The 20092-nt window shown below is 38.3% G+C and overlaps 1 protein-coding gene and 1 long non-coding RNA gene across 5 annotated transcripts; one reads left to right on the top strand and one right to left on the bottom strand.

Annotated features, from left to right (window-relative positions):
• Positions 1-81: 81 nt before the first annotated feature.
• LOC5510527 (putative ammonium transporter 1) lies at positions 82-19791 on the bottom strand. 4 transcript variants are annotated; one of them, XM_048729179.1, is made up of 10 exons: positions 19758-19791; positions 11313-11402; positions 10544-10774; positions 9516-9622; positions 7209-7340; positions 6601-6730; positions 6240-6343; positions 5891-6029; positions 1785-2006; positions 82-1119 (listed from the first exon to the last, which is right to left on the bottom strand). In XM_048729179.1, exons 1-10 carry the CDS (start codon positions 19774-19776, stop codon positions 902-904), a joined length of 1392 nt encoding a protein of 463 aa, XP_048585136.1. In that variant the 5' UTR covers positions 19777-19791; the 3' UTR covers positions 82-901. The 4 variants fall into 4 exon arrangements, with proteins under 4 accessions (XP_048585136.1, XP_048585133.1, XP_048585134.1 ...); XM_048729176.1 differs by lacking the exon at positions 19758-19791 and adding an exon at positions 15773-16019; XM_048729177.1 differs by lacking the exons at positions 11313-11402; positions 19758-19791 and adding an exon at positions 11255-11274.
• On the top strand, positions 990-2095 carry LOC116617226. Its single transcript, XR_004295679.2, has 2 exons — positions 990-1128; positions 1806-2095. It is a non-coding gene; the product is annotated as an uncharacterized LOC116617226 (long non-coding RNA).
• Positions 19792-20092: the final 301 nt, after the last annotated feature.

Below are 20092 nucleotides of genomic sequence, written 5' to 3'. Positions count from 1 at the left end.
GCCTGTACAGTACCAAGGGTTGGGTCTGGAGGCCTGGGTTAGGGCTTGTAGCGGGGTTTATGAATGCTAAAGCACAAAACATTGTGCGTCTAATATTATTTAATGACAAAACTGTTCTACAGTCATTGATAACATGAATAGGACAGTGTATTTTACGCATCCCCCTAATACGCCGTGGTGATCTAATTTTAGATCATTTTAGCGGCAAAACATAAGGTGCGTAAAAACGACGTGTCTCAACTATTATGTGAGCTGTTTGGCTATAAATGGCATGTACATTATCGTATGATCTGTTTGGCTATATATGGCGTGTACATTATCATATGATCTGTTTGGCTATATATGGCCTGTTTATCATATGAGCTGTTTGGCTATATGTGGCTTATGTTATTATCATGAGCTGTCTGGCTTATACTGTATATGGCTTGTGTTATTATCATGTGAGCTGTTTGGCTATATATGGTTTGTGTGACCATCATGTGATCTCTTTGGCTATATATGGTTTGTGTGACCATCACGTGAGCTGTCTATGGCTACATATAGCTTGTGTTACCGTCATATGAGATGGATTGCTATACACTCGATTGACAAAACGTTTTGTCGTCAACCTTCTTTGCAACTATACTACGCGACAAGCCTGCATGTAGGCAAAGGTAAAAACCAATGAAGCGAAGTGCTGCATATATTAGCCACCGAGTCTAAGCCTGAAGTTATGCGGTGGCTAATATATGCAGCTTGACGCTTCATTGGTTTTTACCCATGCTTACATGCGGGCTTGTCGTGAAGTCGCAAAGTTGGTTGACGGCAACGTTTTATCAATCCACTGTATATGGCGTGTGTCACCATCTTGTGAGCTTCATGGCTACATATAAGTAAAAATACAAAAAGATGGGGGTACTGTTTAGAATGCTTGGTTTACGTGACCAGCATGGCTTCCCTTTTCCTCTAATTTACGCATAGACACGACGTCAACGGCCTCGCCTGAGGAATTCTTGTCCATCCGTCCAAAGCTAACAAGGAATCCGTCAGGTCCGAGTGCTTGGTCTTCCTGCTTGTTCCATCCGTCGCCGTAACTTACTACGGGGTAGGCCGGCTCACCGTGCTTAGGGACATCAAGGCCTACACAAGGTCAAAAAAACAAGAACATATATATGGCTGAGTAGTTGATTGAGTAGTTGATGAATTGAGGATGATTTGACATTGTTATTGTTGATGCTATTGTAGTGATGTAGACGATGCTATATAATGTTGGCAGTGACATTTGTGCTGTTTTTATCGTTTCTGTTGGTGATTGTTTTGTCAATGGAGATGCCACAGCTGCTACTAATAATGAATGATAATAATCATGACGAAGAAAATATATGTATGCATGTATAATTTCAATTAAAGCCGCATTGTCACCAGTTTACTTCCGGTCAATTACGTAACAATCTCCGATGTTTTTTTAATGGAGAACGCGAAAAATATTTCAAAAATTGTAAAAGCAGTGAGTCTATTGAAAGTTTCTTCGAGGAAGTGACTGGTGACAATGCGGCTTAAGTCGAAAGACTGCGAGAGGTTTTGAAATAAACATGATTTTTTTTAATAATAATAATAATAATAATAATAATAATAATAATAATAATAATAATAATAATAATAATAATAATAATAATAACGATGGATATAAAATGCCGTCTGATTGTTGTTATTGTCTTTACTTCGGTGATAATCATGATAATGCCGATGATAAGGATGATGCCGATGATAATGATGATGACGCGGCGTTGCTGACAGATGCTCACCTCTTATCTCTATCTCTTCAGAGACTCGCAGTTGCCCAATCAAATGGCAGAACCCAAACATGATGCCAGCGCAGGTGGCAGACCAGGCCATGATTGACACCAGACCAAGAATGTTCCAGCCCCAAAGACGGAACGAGAGTGTGCTCCAGCGGTAGAGAACTCCAGTTTTATGATTGAAGAGTGGAGCGGCCAGCAGCCCCCATGTACCGCCTCCCATGTGCACTACAAGGAAAGCCATACCATGCTTCTTTATTATGTTGACACCACATACTACTGATGATATTGACACCAGATACTACTGATGATGTTGACACCACATAATACTCATGATGTTGACACCACATAATACTCATGATGATGACACCAGATACTACTGATGATGTTGACACCACATAATACTCATGATGTTGACACCACATAATACTCATGATGTTGACACCACATAATACTCATGATGATGACACCACATAATACTCATAATGATGACACCACATAATACTCATGACGTTGACACCACATAATACTCATGACATTGACACCACATAATACTCATGACGTTGACACCACATAATACTCATGATGTTGACACCACATAATGCTCATGATGTTGACACCACATAATGCTCATGATGTTGACATCACATAATGCTCATGATGTTGACACCACATAATGCTCATGATGTTGACACCACATAATGCTCATGATGTTGACACCACATAATACTCATGATGTTGACACCACATAATACTCATGACATTGACACCACATAATACTCATGACGTTGACACCACATAATACTCATGATGATGACACCACATAATACTCATGATGATGACACCACATAATACTCATGACGTTGACACCACATAATACTCATGATGTTGACACCACATAATACTCATGATGATGACACCACATAATACTCATGATGTTGACACCACATAATGCTCATGATGTTGACACCACATAATACTCATGATGTTGACACCACATAATACTCATGATGATGACACCACATAATACTCATGACGTTGACACCACATAATACTCATGATGTTGACACCACATAATACTCATGATGATGACACCACATAATACTCATGACGTTGACACCACATAATACTCATGATGTTGACACCACATAATACTCATGATGATGACACCACATAATACTCATGATGATGACACCACATAATACTTATGATGTTGACACCACATAATACTCATGATAATGACACCACATAATACTCATGATGTTGACACCACATAATACTCATGATGTTGACACCACATAATACTCATGACGTTGACACCACATAATACTCATGATGTTGACACCAAATAATACTCATGATGTTGACACCACATAATGCTCATGACGTTGACGCCACATAATACTCATGATGTTGACACCACATAATACTCATGACATTGACACCACATAATACTCATGACGTTGACACCACAAACTACTCATGGTGTTGACACCACATAATACTCATGATAATGACACCACATAATACTCATGATGTTGACATCACATAATACTCATGATGTTGACACCACATAATACTCATGATGTTGACACCACATAATACTCATGATGTTGACACCACATAATACTCATGATGTTGACATCACATAATACTCATGATGTTGACACCACATAATACTCATGATGTTGACACCACATAATACTCATGACGTTGACACCACAAACTACTCATGATGTTGACACCACATAATACTCATGATGTTGACACCACATAATACTCATGACGTTGACACCACATAATACTCGTGATGTTGACACCACATAATACTCATGATGTTGACACCACATAATACTCATGATGTTGACACCACATAATACTTATGATGTTGACACCACATAATACTCATGATGTTGACACCACATAATACTCATGGTGTTGACACCACATAATACTCATGACGTTGACACCACATAATACTCATGATGATGACACCTCATAATACTCATGATGTTGACACCACATAATACTTATGATGATGACACCTCATAATACTCATGATGTTGACGCCACATAATACTTATGATGATGACACCTCATAATACTCATGATGTTGACACCACATAATACTCATGATGTTGACACCACATAATGCTCATGACGTTGACACCACATAATACTCATGACGTTGACACCACATAATACTCATGATGTTGACACCACATAATACTCATGACGTTGACACCACATAATACTTATGATGTTGACACCACATTATACTCATGACGTTGACACCACATAATACTCATGATGTTGACACCACATAATACTCATGATGATGACACCACATAATACTCATGATGTTGACACCACATAATACTCATGATAATGACACCACATAATACTCATGATGTTGACATCACATAATACTCATGATGTTGACACCACATAATACTCATGATGTTGACACCACATAATACTCATGATGTTGACACCACATAATACTTATGATGTTGACACCACATAATACTCATGATGTTGACACCACATAATACTCATGGTGTTGACACCACATAATACTCATGACGTTGACACCACATAATACTCATGATGATGACACCTCATAATACTCATGATGTTGACACCACATAATACTTATGATGATGACACCTCATAATACTCATGATGTTGACGCCACATAATACTTATGATGATGACACCTCATAATACTCATGATGTTGACACCACATAATACTCATGATGTTGACACCACATAATGCTCATGACGTTGACACCACATAATACTCATGACGTTGACACCACATAATACTCATGATGTTGACACCACATAATACTCATGACGTTGACACCACATAATACTTATGATGTTGACACCACATTATACTCATGACGTTGACACCACATAATACTCATGATGTTGACACCACATAATACTCATGATGATGACACCACATAATACTCATGATGTTGACACCACATAATACTCATGATAATGACACCACATAATACTCATGATGTTGACATCACATAATACTCATGATGTTGACACCACATAATACTCATGACGTTGACACCACATAATACTTATGATGTTGACACCACATTATACTCATGACGTTGACACCACATAATACTCATGATGTTGACACCACATAATACTCATGACGTTGACACCACATAATACTTATGATGTTGACACCACATTATACTCATGACGTTGACACCACATAATACTCATGATGTTGACACCACATAATACTCATGATGTTGACACCACATAATACTCATGATGTTGACACCACATAATACTCATGACGTTGACACCACATAATACTCATGATGTTGACACCACATTATACTCATGACGTTGACACCACATAATGCTCATGATGTTGACACCACATAATACTCATGATGTTGACACCACATAATACTCATGACGTTGACACCACATAATACTCATGATGTTGACACCACATAATACTCATGATGTTGACACCACATAATACTCATGACGTTGACACCACATAATACTCATGATGTTGACACCACATAATACTCATGATGATGACACCACATAATACTCATGACGTTGACACCACATAATACTCATGATGATAACACCACATAATACTCATGATGATGACACCACATAATACTCATGATAATGACACCACATAATACTCATGACGTTGACACCACATAATACTCATGATGTTGACACCACATAATACTCATGATGTTGACACCACATAATACTCATGACGTTGACACCACATTATACTCATGACGTTGACACCACATAATACTCATGATGTTGACACCACATATTGCTCATGATGATGACACCACATAATACTACTAATTTTGACACGTTGGCGGCCAACGTTTCGGACTTTTATTTAGTGCTTCTTCAGGGTTAAGAATTCCTTCGACCACACCAAATTTGCTATCTCTTAGGGGTAAGAGTTTCTGTTGACCACTAACAAAGTGCTATCCCTTAGGGTTAAAAATGATTTTGCCGACGATCACCCTCGTCTGTTTTCATCGAAGCCCCACCTCCACCCTGGGACCTGGTACAAGTTATTCACCTGGAGCAGAGTCTAGAGGGTCGTCGATCTTCATTTTTAACAGGGCAGCGCTCCACAAGATGTACGTCACACCAGCGAGAAGACCAATTACAAAAGCTCCATAGGGATGGACAACGTCACAACCAGCACAGATGGCAACCTGCAAGGGGTTGACACAAGAGCGTTCAGATTGAAACTAAACTCTCCTTCCCCTCTCTCAGCTCTCCTCTCCATCAACCCATTAACTCTCTTTTGCTTTTCTCTCCTTCCCTTCCCTCTCCTTTCCACTTCTTCGCACAACTCCCCTGCTCATCTCTCTTCTCTAACCTCTCCTTTCCTCCCACTTCTCCCCTTTTTTTTCACGCCTTACCATTCCAGTGAGAGCACCGTTTATGGTGGTCAGCAGACTCCAGTTTTTTCCCGCGCCGGGAATAATCCTCTTGATGAGCAGTGATGTAACAGCTCCCGCAGCCCCTGCACAGAGGACCAGATCGGATATCACATTCACCCATAATAAGTATTTCTTGGAGATGAAAATAACGGTAGAGGCGTTCTACCAAATATGGAAAAAAGACAGCGACAAAAATCATTGCTTTTGTTGGTCGACAATTGTCATCCTAGAATACCGAGAGAGCTATTTGCGCAGTGTCTGACTGTTTAGGCTCATCTTCATAGCAAACCTTCAACTTTTCAAGTAGGGTAATACTCCTGGCCCAAAGGTCGATCCTTACCTGAAATGAAAGTGTTGACGACAGCTACAGAAACGGTTTCCGCGTCACCAGCGTTAGAGATAGAGCCTTGCGAGCCGCCATTGAAGGCGAGAAACCCCATGAACAGGATGAATCCCCCCAATGCGGTCATCTGGGGACAGGAAAGGTTGGCATTGCTTTACTTTTGTGCGACTTGTGTGGCATGCGACCGTAACGTAACGTCATTGTATAAATTGAGATGGTCTTACAGTTGCATTGTGTGACATGGGATTGTGTTGAAATGGGATTGTGATAACAGTAAAGGTTGATTTAGACAGCACGATTTAGTCGTATGCGACCTGTCTACGACAGGTCTTAGCCCTGAATTACACACTACGACTTTCGTAGTCGAGCATCGTAGCGGAGTCATTGGCTAATTTACGCTTTACGACTCGAGTTGTAGGGGTATCGCATACAGTTGTTTAAATCAGAATTAAAACGTAACGTCTTTTAAAAAACGGCATTTTTTGACATTGGATTGTACTACCATTGCGTGACGGGATGGTCTAGCAGCAGCATTGTGTGACATGGGATGGTCACGCAGCAGCATTGTGTGACATGAGAGGGTCACGCAGCAGCATTGTACTTACAGGTACTGTGTGACCAGGGATTGTGACTGGCTCTCCATTTACAAAGCGGCCGATCCTGGGTCCGAGTATGGCAGCGCCAACTAGTGCGCATGTCCCTCCAACAACATGAACCACACCGCTGCCGGCAAAATCCTAGAAATAGAGTGCAGAACTCAAGGAAATACAGCATGGAATGGCTGTGGTGATGCATAGGTAGGCTAGGGTTGTGCATAGGGATGCTACTAGTACAGGAAAATGGTGTAGAAAATATGCCGAATTGTTAAAATTTTTAGTACAAGTGAAATTTGGCAAGATGGTAGATTTTGATATTACAAGTAATTTGCAATAGGACGCACGCCCTATAGCGTATACTTCCAGTTTTACAGCTGCATATAATTAACCTTTAAATAAAGAAAATGTCCAATTAATGGAATGATACAGGACTAAAGACTTGCTATCTGATAACAATAAACGTGCAGAGAATATGCATTGCGCATGCTCTAGGCTCCTAGATGCAAGCTTCATTATCATACTTGGCATTGTTCGTGTTTCGAATGTTTACGATTTTAACGTAAAAATGTCCACCGTTTGGACGCTAAATATGACATCAGATGATTGAATTATTTCTCGAGAGCGTACTGCAGGCTTTATGAGTTATTGAATATTGCTTATGTTATGTTTTTGTGCGCCATTATGGTGCATAAATAAGGATTAAAATGTGACCGGAGAACAGGTTGTTTGAGGTTGTGCTATTAAAATAAAAAAATATATAAAATAAAAGACATAGAGGAGATAAATTCTAGTTAGGTGTAGTATAAAACAACTGTAAAATATCCCCGAATTCGATATTTTTGCTTTTGATAATAGCCTGTCATGATTTTTTAAATAAGGGTAACAACTTTATCAAAACAATGGCCCTGGCCTTGGCTTTATAATTCCTGTTAGTGAATTTCTTTACTTTAGGATCTATATTATTGCTATTCATATAAATGTTTACTTTTCGCCACATATGATATACTTTTTGTTATTGATAAGCACTAGAAAAATAAAAAGGCTGTAAATATTAATTGCAAATAATATATAAGGCTGTAAATATTATTGCAAATAATATATAAGGCTGTAAATATTATTGCAAATAATATATAAGGCTGTAAATATGAATTGCAAATAAGTTTATCGCAATCATTGTAGACTTTACGCGCCGGTGATTTATGACAACTTGCCAGTGCTCAAGCGCATGCTCAATACAAAATCTCTGCCTAATATAGGTCTTCTATAATATCATTTCGTTAGACACGCCTGTTTGATATTACTTACAGCCCTTCTAGACGTTTGTGATATAAAAACATCCCAGATATACACAATACTTAAGTACATATCTAAAGTCACGCGAAATGTTTATTTGCTTTTTGGTAATTCGTTCTTCTTAGGACGCCACGCCCAATTTCGTATAGTTACAGTGTTATTGGGATGTAATAAAACTAACCCTTTGAATGCAAATAGAGTACATTCCATAGAACTAACATAAAATTGGTAAGACACGCCTTTTTAACCATACTTACAGTAATTCTAGAGAAATTTCGGTTTGAAGTACAATTAAATACCAAACATACACAATACTGAAGTGCATATCTGAACTCATGCAAAACATTCATGTACTTCAAATAAATAGCTTTTCATAGGATGCCACACCCAATTATGTATACTTTACAGTCTATTTAGAGAATAAATGAATAGTAATGACGTACGCCACATACCTATTACTTTGATACATATCATACCACGTGCAAATATCTGTTCCACGCTAAATGATATCCCTCATAGGATACAATGGCCGAATGTTTCTACAAATTCTAAGTTTCATCATGATCGAAAACTGGGAAAAGCAATTTCTTGCGGCTATAGGCTGCTCAGCGTTCTACAACAGAGGAAAGAAAAAGAACACCTGGGGCGTTCATGAAGATGTCACTCCAGGTGTTGTTCTCAATCGGCAGCATCTAGGTATTTAGGGCAGAATCATTTCATTAAATTGTTTAAAGTAATAAATTGCACCTCTATAAAACTGTACGTTTAATAAATTGGGTATAATAAGTATTTAAGTATAATAAATTGGACGTGGCGTCGTATCACAAATTACTCGTAATGCCAAGATCTATCACCTTGCCAAATATCATGCTTCTACTATACAAATGAACAATTCTGCACCATTTTTCTCTACTATACGGTGACATGTGGGTAGGCTATGGTGACGCGTGGGTAGGCTTTGGTGACGCGTGGGTAGGCTGACATGACGTGTGGGTAGGCTGTGGTGATGGGTATTCCTAGTACCTGATAGAAGACGTGCTCTGTCCTGCTTCCGTCATTGTAGTAAACGCCTTTTTTAAGCCATCCGTTGGCATCCCATCCCCAGTGCGATACCACAGGGTAGATGAATCCTGAAGAATATTAATGAGGATAGATTTTCAAGGCAGATGAGAGTGATTTTAAAGAGAAACTCAAGATTAGATTAAATAAAATTATTCTTGCCGTTTGCAAATCAGTGATTTAAAAGTCTATAAATTCCAAAAAGTCAAGGTTATTTCTCACTAACCTTATTCTCATTTGTCACTCAACCCGCATTCAAACTCTTCTCTAGCCATCAAACCTCACTCACACGTCAGGTAACTCGACATTATCTCGTACTTACCCGTCGGTAACTCGTTACTAATTCTACTCGCCGTCAGGTAACTCGTTATTAATTCTACTCGCCACCTGTCACTCCAACTTGTATGAATCCTGTCAGGTAACTCGTCATTAACTCGTACTCGCCGTCATTAACTCGTACTCGTCGTCAGTTAACTCGTCATAGCACACCATGCCAGCTGTCACTCCAACTTGTATTAATCCCGCCAGGTAACTTGTCATTAACTCGTACTCGCGTCAGTTAACTCGTCATAGCACACCATCTATTAAAATCCGAGATATTAAACAGGCCATCCGCTCTAAATTATCAACCACATCCTCAAAGAAACTTCCAATAAACACATACACTGCTTTCAATATTTTGAAATATTTTTCGCGTTTTCCGTTAAAAATCATCGGATATTGTTAGGTAATCGACGGGAAGTAAACTGGTGACAATTCGGCTTTAACTCGTACTCACCCATCAGGTAACTCGTCATTAACTCTTACTCGCCGTCAGTTAACTCGTCATAACCACCTGTCACTCCAGCTTGTATTAATCCCGTCAGTTAACTCGTCATTAACTCGTACTCACCGGTCAGGTAACTCGTCATTAACTCGTACTCGCCGTCACTCGTCATAACCACCTGTCACTCCACCTTGTATTAATCCCTTAATCAATTCGTGCCGCTCACCCGTCAGGAAAATCGAGTAGATCAAATAGGTCTTGAACTCTGTTCTCTCGGCCATGGCGCCGCTGACAATAGTAGCCGCGGTTGCGGCAAAGACGAATTGGAAGAACCAAGATGAATACATGTTGGTTGGTAGATAGGACAGAGCAAAATCCCACTCCCCGATAAACGCATTACTCTTGGTTCCAAAAGCGAATGCATATCCAAAGAGCCAGTATCCTAACGCACCGATAACTGAAAAAAAGAAAAAAAAAAAGAAAAAAAAAACAAATTTAACAGCTTTCTTTCCAAGCGCTTATCACACCAAATTGAGATCCCCCTAGAGTAGGGGGGAATTTCTCCAAATGCTCATCTTGCTAAACTAAAAAAAAAAATGTATGGTAATATTGTAAAACACCGCAAAGTGAATTTTCAACATAAGTTTATATAAATATGGTCTGTTTCCCCTGATGAGTGGGCAACCACGAAACAGACCTGTAGGGAAACCTATGTAGTTTGTATTTTTCTCAAACCAACACTATACACCGCTCTACTTTCGAGTATTGAGCACTTTCTATGAAAACCTTCAACCATCATTATATATATATATATATATATATATATATATATATATATATCATTTGTGTTATTTCTGCCATTTGCCAATCGCCATTTTCCATTTGCACTGACAACCTTTATTGAAATAGGTGTATATATAAACTATATTATACTTACAAACATCGAGCACATTCTTGATTAGAGTGTTGGTGATGTTTTGATATATTATACTTACAAACATCGAGCACATTCTTGATTAGAATGTTGGTGGTGTTTTTCGAGCGGACGGACCCAGCCTCAAGAAAAGCGAAGCCACATTGCATAACTAGTGATTACAAAAGAAAGATCAGATTATCCGACAGAATACTAATACGAAATTGAAATAGCTGCTATTTGTCGAAGTCACAATTAACCAATTATCCCCCAACCGGCCTGTACCGAAAAAGGAACAGAAGTAGTTATACAGTAACGCCGTTATGACGCACATATCACAAATAAATAAATAAATAAATAAATAAATAAATAAATAAATAAATAAATAAATAAATAAATAAATAATGAATGAATGAATGAATGAATGAATGAATGAATGAATGAATGAATGAATGAATAGATGAATGAATGAATGAATGAATGAATAAATAATTAAATAAATAGGTAGGTAGGTAGGTAGGTAGGTAGGTAGGTAGGTAGGTAGGTAGGTAAATAAATATCATTTAGATAGTTTTGGATTGTTCAAAGCTACAATATTCGGGCAAAAAGACAAAAAAAATGCTGACTGATACGTAACTATATATGCTACGGAACTACATACCATACTGTACCCAATGAATTTTTAGGAAGAGTATTACACAAATAAATGATGAATGGATGCATGTTATGAACACAATGTGATTCTGCATTTTAACTAGGCTAAGTTCAAACGTCGTATTTATCCATGAGCTGTATCAATCCAAATCCATGCAAATAAATCAAGTAGATTGGTAAAACTTCATATTTGCGTGCATTTGCATCCAAACGTGTCACATCAGACCAACAAGGCAATATATTGATGCTCACTGAGCTTCCGACTGTTCTTAAAATTTGGTGAAACTTCAGGCTGTACGTCTTTACAAAAAGGCTTCTTTAATAGGTACCCTATAAGTATAAAAAAAATAGGTACCATCCTACATCATGACAGACAACAGCAAACTCTAGGCAGGTGGCACTGATGTTTTCCCCTAATATTTTCAACTGTATTTATAGATTAATTATATTCATCTTGGATTAGCCAAGTTAAAATATTCACTTTGCTGCTTCGTCCGACCTCTGATATATAAACGGGCCCGTGACATCATGTCTCAATCCGCTAATCGAGCATACTTTACGAAGTCCTCATTAGCAACCTAGCGAAAAACAACTGACGAAGGTCTCTTCATTAAGAGTCCGAAACCGGTCTTGTAAACGCTATAACCGCCCGCCGATTTTTCATCAAACGATGACATCGGAAGGCACCTTAGACGAGATGAGCGAGCCCTCTCTCAGAAAAAGCCAGATTTAGCCAAAGTGCACTTTGAATTCTACGAGTTACAAGGGCGATTCTCGGCAGCCTCAAATCTTCCTGTTTGATTTTAAGAAATCTATTAAAACAGGAGTGAGCTGTACTGCAGATATGTCCTAAATAACTCTAAGAAACTTAACATGCACAAAGAAAGCGCTTATGTCAGGTCGAGCAACGCTCCTATAGACGTGAAACATTAAAGAACGACAAATTCCACCACAAAGACATATAATATGTCACCTAAGGTTTTTGTCACCTCATAAACCACGTCTAGTGTATATCGTCCTCCGTAGATCCATTTCTGCGGCATATAACGCTTAAGCAAAAGTGTAATCTCAAAGACACTACGCACTTTATTTACTTCATCAGAAGTCTATAAAAGGGCGAAAGATTCATTGATTTAAATATCCTTGATGTCCATAGCTTACTGAAACTTTTCAGTACACGCATTCTCTCCTCTTGCCACCCTCTTAGTTATAAGAAGGGTTTGTGTCTAGGGAGATGGCCAACGTCCGTTGAGAACAAATTCCTCACTTGCCACCTTCTAAGCCGAAATTCGCAACTTATTCTAGATACGGTTACGCGATTTCACAACATACATAACGGCGAGTGTTGAATTCACGGACAGGCAAAATGCGTTTTGAGGCAATCATGGCATCTAATAAACGAATCTAAACATTTTGTCATGAGGTTCCACCCGGCTAAACAGAATCTTTTGAAGATTCTTATAAAAAACTGGCAACTTATCACAGATCTCAGCCTCATACGGCTAGAATCTTTAATGAACCTATAGTCTCTTATAGGAAGGAGAAACCGCTTATAGACTTTTAAGTCAGAGCTACAATCTCCCATAAAGGACTAGGTATCAAAGCAGATTTATTTGCAATTGTGGCGGGTGTGGCTGTTGGCAATATTACACAATCAAATTATTTGACAGTTAGCTGTCACCGTGCGCCCAAAAAATGTAAACAACTTTGCAAAGTTATTGGAAGTTTTGCTACAAAATGAGACTTTATTTTCATGTTCTTTGTCTTCTTTTCGAAAAGTGCCGATGCCACATTATTGTTTGGGGTGCCAGTTGTCTACAGACATATACACAACTTGATATTTTTTTTACTGAATTTCAATAATCATTTAGCCAATCTATTCATTAACTTTGAAAATTATAATTTGCTTATCTGGAACCCGTAAACAACCGGGTCGCTACCGCTAGCTTTGAGAAACGCTCTTCCTAGCCAGGAATAGTATTCCGAAAACTTCTGCTTTTTTCTGTTTTTCTGCTTCGATTATCTGTTTCCTTTGTCATTGCCAAAGTTTTATCTCAGTTTACAAGATGTAACCTTGTAGGACTCTCCTTCTTTCAGCTAAAACTATTATAATGTCTTCTCGAAACTCACATAAAATAGCGAAAGAATGACTTTACCGGCTGGTCACGTACGGAGGCTTAGATCACGCAATGAACACGTGTAGCCTCGATTTTAAACTTTACTCACGTCACAGCACACCACGGACATCGTGTGAACCGGAGCCCAAAAATGCGGTGTAACTCAAACACTTGAGATAATGTATGTGTGCTTGTGATTGAACAGTTAACTCTTCTAAGTAATTAATATCGTATCAATCAAACGAGTCAGCCTGGTGGGGAAGAATAGGTTCTTATTAAAAAGATCACAGAAATTTTGATTGTCAAAATTCTAGATATTTATGTGGAATAACACGTGAAGACAGTTAAAAAAACATGATTTATGCTTGATAGCAAGAAAGAAAGGATACTGTTCATAAATGTTTGGCGCGCATTTCATACTCTAGTTAAATACGACATGCTGCGTTTAGCATTGATTATTACAGGCTAGTCTCAGACTAGTCTCTGTATTGTTTGGCGAAAAAAAAACAAAACAAAACAAAAAAAACAATAAAGAACCATAACAGCCTGATTTGTCAAAAGGTACCGCAAAAATGATATTGGTGTCACTCAACATATATTCTTATTCTTCCAACAACGAAAACATTAATCCACGACAACAGAGTCCATTCCTTACTTTGTTCTCGTGGGTGAATGATTTTTGCGTTAAAAGTCTATTCCTTACTCAATCACGGGAACAGACCGATGACGCAGGAGTAAGAAATTTATGCCCTTACTTCAATGTTATTGAATGTGGTTGTGCAAACAGATAAAAAAATGATTTTGCGGAATCGCCGTAAAACTGTCTACACTTCTATATGGGACAGTATTGGGAGAATTACTCTTGATGATACCCTACTGTGCAAAGCATTCTGTGTGGGGTAAAGTAAACGAGCGACACAGAAGGTTCTGCGCAGGAGGGTATCTTGATGAACGCTTAGCCAAAAAACCCTCGTCAGTTATTGATAAAGCAAAAAAGAGAAGCAAGGTACCCACAGTGTGACACGTTAATGTATTCACATTTCACAAGCCAGGCAGTTTGATAGCAAACAGACTGCTTCGTCTACCCTCCCGCGTGTTGTTCGCACAGTTTTTTTGCGATGCGCCAGAACTATCCTTTTGGCTTGCTGCTCGCAGATGAAAAGTAGCTGCTAATTTTTGTACTGATATAGCACTTCACAAGAGAGTCCTCTAGAGTCCTCGGTATTTTCCGAATCTGAGTGGCTCGAGTATCTTAATGGTTTGGTTTAGTGTGCCAACATCCTGATAACCAAAGTACTCCCTAAAACTTTTTATACTTATAAAATGCTTCTCTTGTTTTTCGACGTTTAACCAGTCCGGCCTCGAGATGTTTCATAGAGTGCAGCTGAGCCACTCAACTGTAGCATGTATGCAATTAGCAAAATTCGTTGAGGCGTTTTCTCAACTGCTAACAGCGTGCAAGATGATGTAGTAAAACTCACACATAGACTTTTAGCATAACGTCTGCTAGCTACTCTCCAAAAGCTTTTTCTAAAGCTTGCAATAAGAGAGGGAAAATAAAGTAAATGGACCAAGCAAAAGATTAACTAACTGTGGGAATAAGATAGAGGAAGATTGCACAATAGACGAAATACTGAAATAGCAAGGTAAGTAGCTGATAAAAAATAATTTTAATAAACAAAATAATAAAAATAGGAGGAAAGAAAAATAACGATAAATCTTGATAACGATAAAGTCGTAATTTTTTTTTCAAAAGCAGTGCAATACTTACAAAACACAAGGCATCCCATGATAATCAAAAAGAATTGGTCGCCATTTGATTTGTATGTTGCCAAATCTTGTTTTAAAGCTTGGAATTCTATTAGCGGGACCTCGGCCATAGTGAAACATCTGACTGCTCCTACTAACCACCCGTGCTGCACACTTAAGACATGCAGCTTTTTATGGCTCGTCCACGCCATGTGACCGAACCAATCACAGACCGTAATCAGTAGGGGTTTGAGAGGTTCGAAGCCCCCTTACCCCCTCCCCCTTCTGTCACTCTACTTGTTTTCCCCTAATATTTTCAACTGTATAACATATTTTCTCCATATGTTCAATTTTGAAATATTAAATTGTGTAACATGCTTTTGGATTTACTTTGATTTACTTTGATAATAACTTCAAACAGAGAGGATCACCAATTTTTTTTTAGTGTAAAAGTCGACGAGTGATATCTCACACCAAAGAACTAGTTGTTATGATCAGGGGTATTTCTCTGCACTGTCTCACTGTATCACAAGTGGAAAATTTTGCTATTGGGAGATGTACTGAAACATAGAATACTGCAGTGTACTTATGTACAGAAGCTATCACGAAGCAGTATAAAATCTGTATAGTACACTTTATATGTTAACGCATGATCAGTAGCCATTTCAATAGCTTTATGGCCACCACTAAGACCCAAATAGCTTACTTGGTATGTACAGAATCTGAAAGTGACATACAATGCCTTCAATAAAATATATACATTTTAATATAATACTAGTAGCAATTTATTTATGTTCCTTTACAAACTTATAAACAGATAAACACGATGGAACAAAGGGTTTGGGCTCAGCCAAGACAAGAAAAGGGAGTTTTGTATTATTGCTTATGTGAAATGTGTCAACTGCCCCAGGCAATTCTATAGGTATATAGATTTTACCTTTGCCTAAAGGTGGAACCAGTGTTAATTCACCTCTTCTGCTATACAAACTTGAAATTAACTTCCTGGGCTGCTTTAGGGCTGTTTGGACATAAAATTGAATGACCAGCCAATCTTCAGCTCGAGCACTTATTCACTTCTCTGTGGAGTAAGAACGCAGCTGTTTTGTCTCCTATTATCTTTGTTCTACAAAGGAGTTCTTTTGTCTCTATTCTTCTCGTTCTTTGTGTCGAGGTGCGGAAATTGTTTATTTGCCCAATCAAACTGCAGCTTGTAAGAGCTGCGTACTGACCCTCTCTGTGAGAACTTCTAGTTATAGATAAATTATATTCGTCTTGGATTAGCCAAGTTGAAATATTCAATTCACTGCCTTTTTGCCGATTAAATCGCGCCATTTTCAAGTTGTGTCGAGTTGTAGCAAGTTTTCATCACAGAGAAAAACAATTCCACTGCCCGGAAAGAGGTGGGCCAATCACTGCTAACATCATCATCATCATCATCATCATCATCATCATCATCATCATCATCATCATCATCATCATCATCATCATCATCATAAACTTTATTAACGTGTCAAAATCTACTAGCGCGCCACAAGTGGCGTACTAATTGGGGACACCTAATACAATAAAATTAGCTAATATAATGTACTATATGATAAGAATGTTCTATATACAATATTGAATATGTGATTAAAATATAGATTGAATCTGATAAAAATTACATCAAAATTGTACTAACCGAGAGAATGATATATATTGGTGAATATAGGAGTGGTAAATATGGGAAATTAAAATATAATTATGAGCTACACAAGAAGCAGCCGCTGGGGCAGCTTCTATCCAACAGATCATTTATGTTTAATTTAAGAATTTTCGTTTTAAAGGAGCTGATTGTATTGCATTGTCTGAGATCTGTTGGCAGCTTTGCCCATAGATAAGGTCCAAAGTACCGTATAGAATGTTTGCCGTAGGTAGTGGTATTTATCACTTTATCACAACATTTTAGCGGATTCCATACCAGCCAATCAGGTTCCCTCTATCAAATGATTTGACAGTGAGTTGTCACCGTGCGCCCAAAAAAAGTAAACAACTTTGCAAAGTTATTGGAAGTTTTGCTACAAAATGAGCCATAATTTACTTGTCCTTTGTCTTCTTTTCGAAAAGTGCCGATGCCACAGGATTATTTGGGAAGACCTAAAACCTAATACATAAAACCTGTGACCCTATAAGCTACGACCCCCAAAATATTGCAGTTATTATTGAGTCTACCCTGTTTCCCAAATGGCTACACAACGCGAAAGTTTCATATGGAATGAGTGATCCTAATAAGGTAATTGAGCGAATTTTGTTAAGCATTTCATGAAAGAAATATTCTCATTTGCGCGCGCCAATGAACAAACCATTTTCAATCATCGCTATTGTATAAGTTATGGGTTTTTATTGGAAAGATCACAGAAATTTCGATTGTCACAATTCTAGATGTTTATGTAGAAAAACATGTGAAGACAGTTTAAAACATGATTTATGCTTGATAGCTAAAAAGAAAAGATACTCTTCGTAAATGTTTGGGGCGCATTTCATGCTGCGTTTAGCATTGATTATTACAGGCAAGTATTGACTAGTCTCTGCTATTGTCTGGCGGAAAAAAAAATCAAAACAAAAAACAATAAAGAACCATAACAGCCTGATTTGTCAAAAGGTACCGCGGTTTATAAGAATGACATCTTTCAACCACGAAAACATTCATCCACGAGGACAAAGTCCATTCCTCACTCTGTTCTCGTGGGTGAATGATTTTTTTTTTTTTTTTGCCTTAAAAGTCCATTCCTTACTCAATCACGGGAACAGACCGATGACGCGGGAGTAGCATAGCAAATGTCAGTTCTGGCTCGGTTATCCACCATTTGCATGCGAACAACGAAATGAAATTCCTTGATTGACAAACAGAAACAAATCTAATTTTAGTTTATCGTCAGAGAATGTTTGTCTTGTGACTCCCTAGGGCAAGACGTGACCTGATTATGTGGGACTAGAAATCAATGCCCGTACTTAATGTTATTGAATGTGGTTATGCAAACAGATAAAAAAAAATGATTTTGCGGAATCGCTTTAAAAATGTCTACAGTTCTATATGGGACAGTATTGGGAGAATTACTCTTGATGATACCCTCCTGTGCAAAGCTTTCTGTGTCGAGCAAAGTAAACGAGCGACACAGAAGGTTCTGCGCAGGAGGGTATCTTGATGAACGCTTAGCCAAAAAACCCTCGTCAGTTATTGATAAAGCAAAAAAGAGAAGCAAGGTACCCACAGTGTGATACGTTAATGTATTCACATTTCACAAGCCAGGCAGTTTGATAGCAAACAGACTGCTTCGTCTACCCTCCCGCGTGTTGTTCGCACAGTTTTTTTGCGATGCGCCAGAACTATCCTTTTGGCTTGCTGCTCGCAGATGAAAAGTAGCTGCTAATTTTTGTACTGATATAGCACTTCACAAGAGAGTCCTCTAGAGTCCTCGGTATTTTCCGAATCTGAGTGGCTCGAGTATCTTAATGGTTTGGTTTAGTGTGCCAACATCCTGATAACCAAAGTACTTCCTAAAACGTTTTATTTTTATAAAATGCTTCTCTTGTTTTCCGACGTTTAACCAGTCCGGCCTCGAGATGTTTCATAGAGTGCAGCTGAACCACTCAACTGTTGCATGTATGCAATTAGCAAAATTCATTTAGGCGTTTTCTCAGCTGCTAACAGCGCGCTAGGTTGATATTTTGATGTAGCAAAAATCACTCATAGACTCTTAGAATAACTTCTGCTAGCTACTTTCTAAAAGCTTTTTCTAAAGCTTGCGATAAGAGAGGGGAAATAAAGTAAATGGACCAAGCAAAAGATTAACTAACTGTGGGGATAAGATAGAGGAAGATTGCACAATAGACGAAATACTGAAATAGCAAGGTAAGTAGCTGATAAAAGAATTAAAGTTAAATAAACAAAATAAAGAAATAAAAGGAAAGAAAAATAACGATAACGATAAAGTTGTAATTTTTTTTTTCAAAAACAGTGCAATACTTACAAAACACAAGGCATCCCATGATAATCAAAAAGAATTGGTCGCCATTTGATTTGTATGTTGCCAAATCTTGTTTTAAAGCTTGGGATTCTATTAGCGGGACCTCGGCCATAGTGAAACATCTGACTGCTCCTACTAACCACCCGTGCTGCACACTTAAGACATGCAGCTTTTGTCCACGCCATGTGACCGAACCAATCACAGGCCGTAACTAGGAGGGGTTTGGGGGGTTCGAAGCCCCCACCCTCCTCCCCCCCCCCCCCCCCCAAAAAAAAAAAAAAAAAAAAAAAAACCTCTCCCACTCTACTTAAAGGTCCACTGCGATCTAGGAAAAAATG

Source organism: Nematostella vectensis, chromosome 6 (genome assembly GCF_932526225.1).
Source record: "Nematostella vectensis chromosome 6, jaNemVect1.1, whole genome shotgun sequence".
In the NCBI taxonomy this organism is placed as follows: domain Eukaryota; kingdom Metazoa; phylum Cnidaria; class Anthozoa; order Actiniaria; family Edwardsiidae; genus Nematostella; species Nematostella vectensis.
The sequence above is the reverse complement of the archived record's forward strand: the minus strand, read 5'-3'. Positions and strand labels throughout refer to the sequence as shown.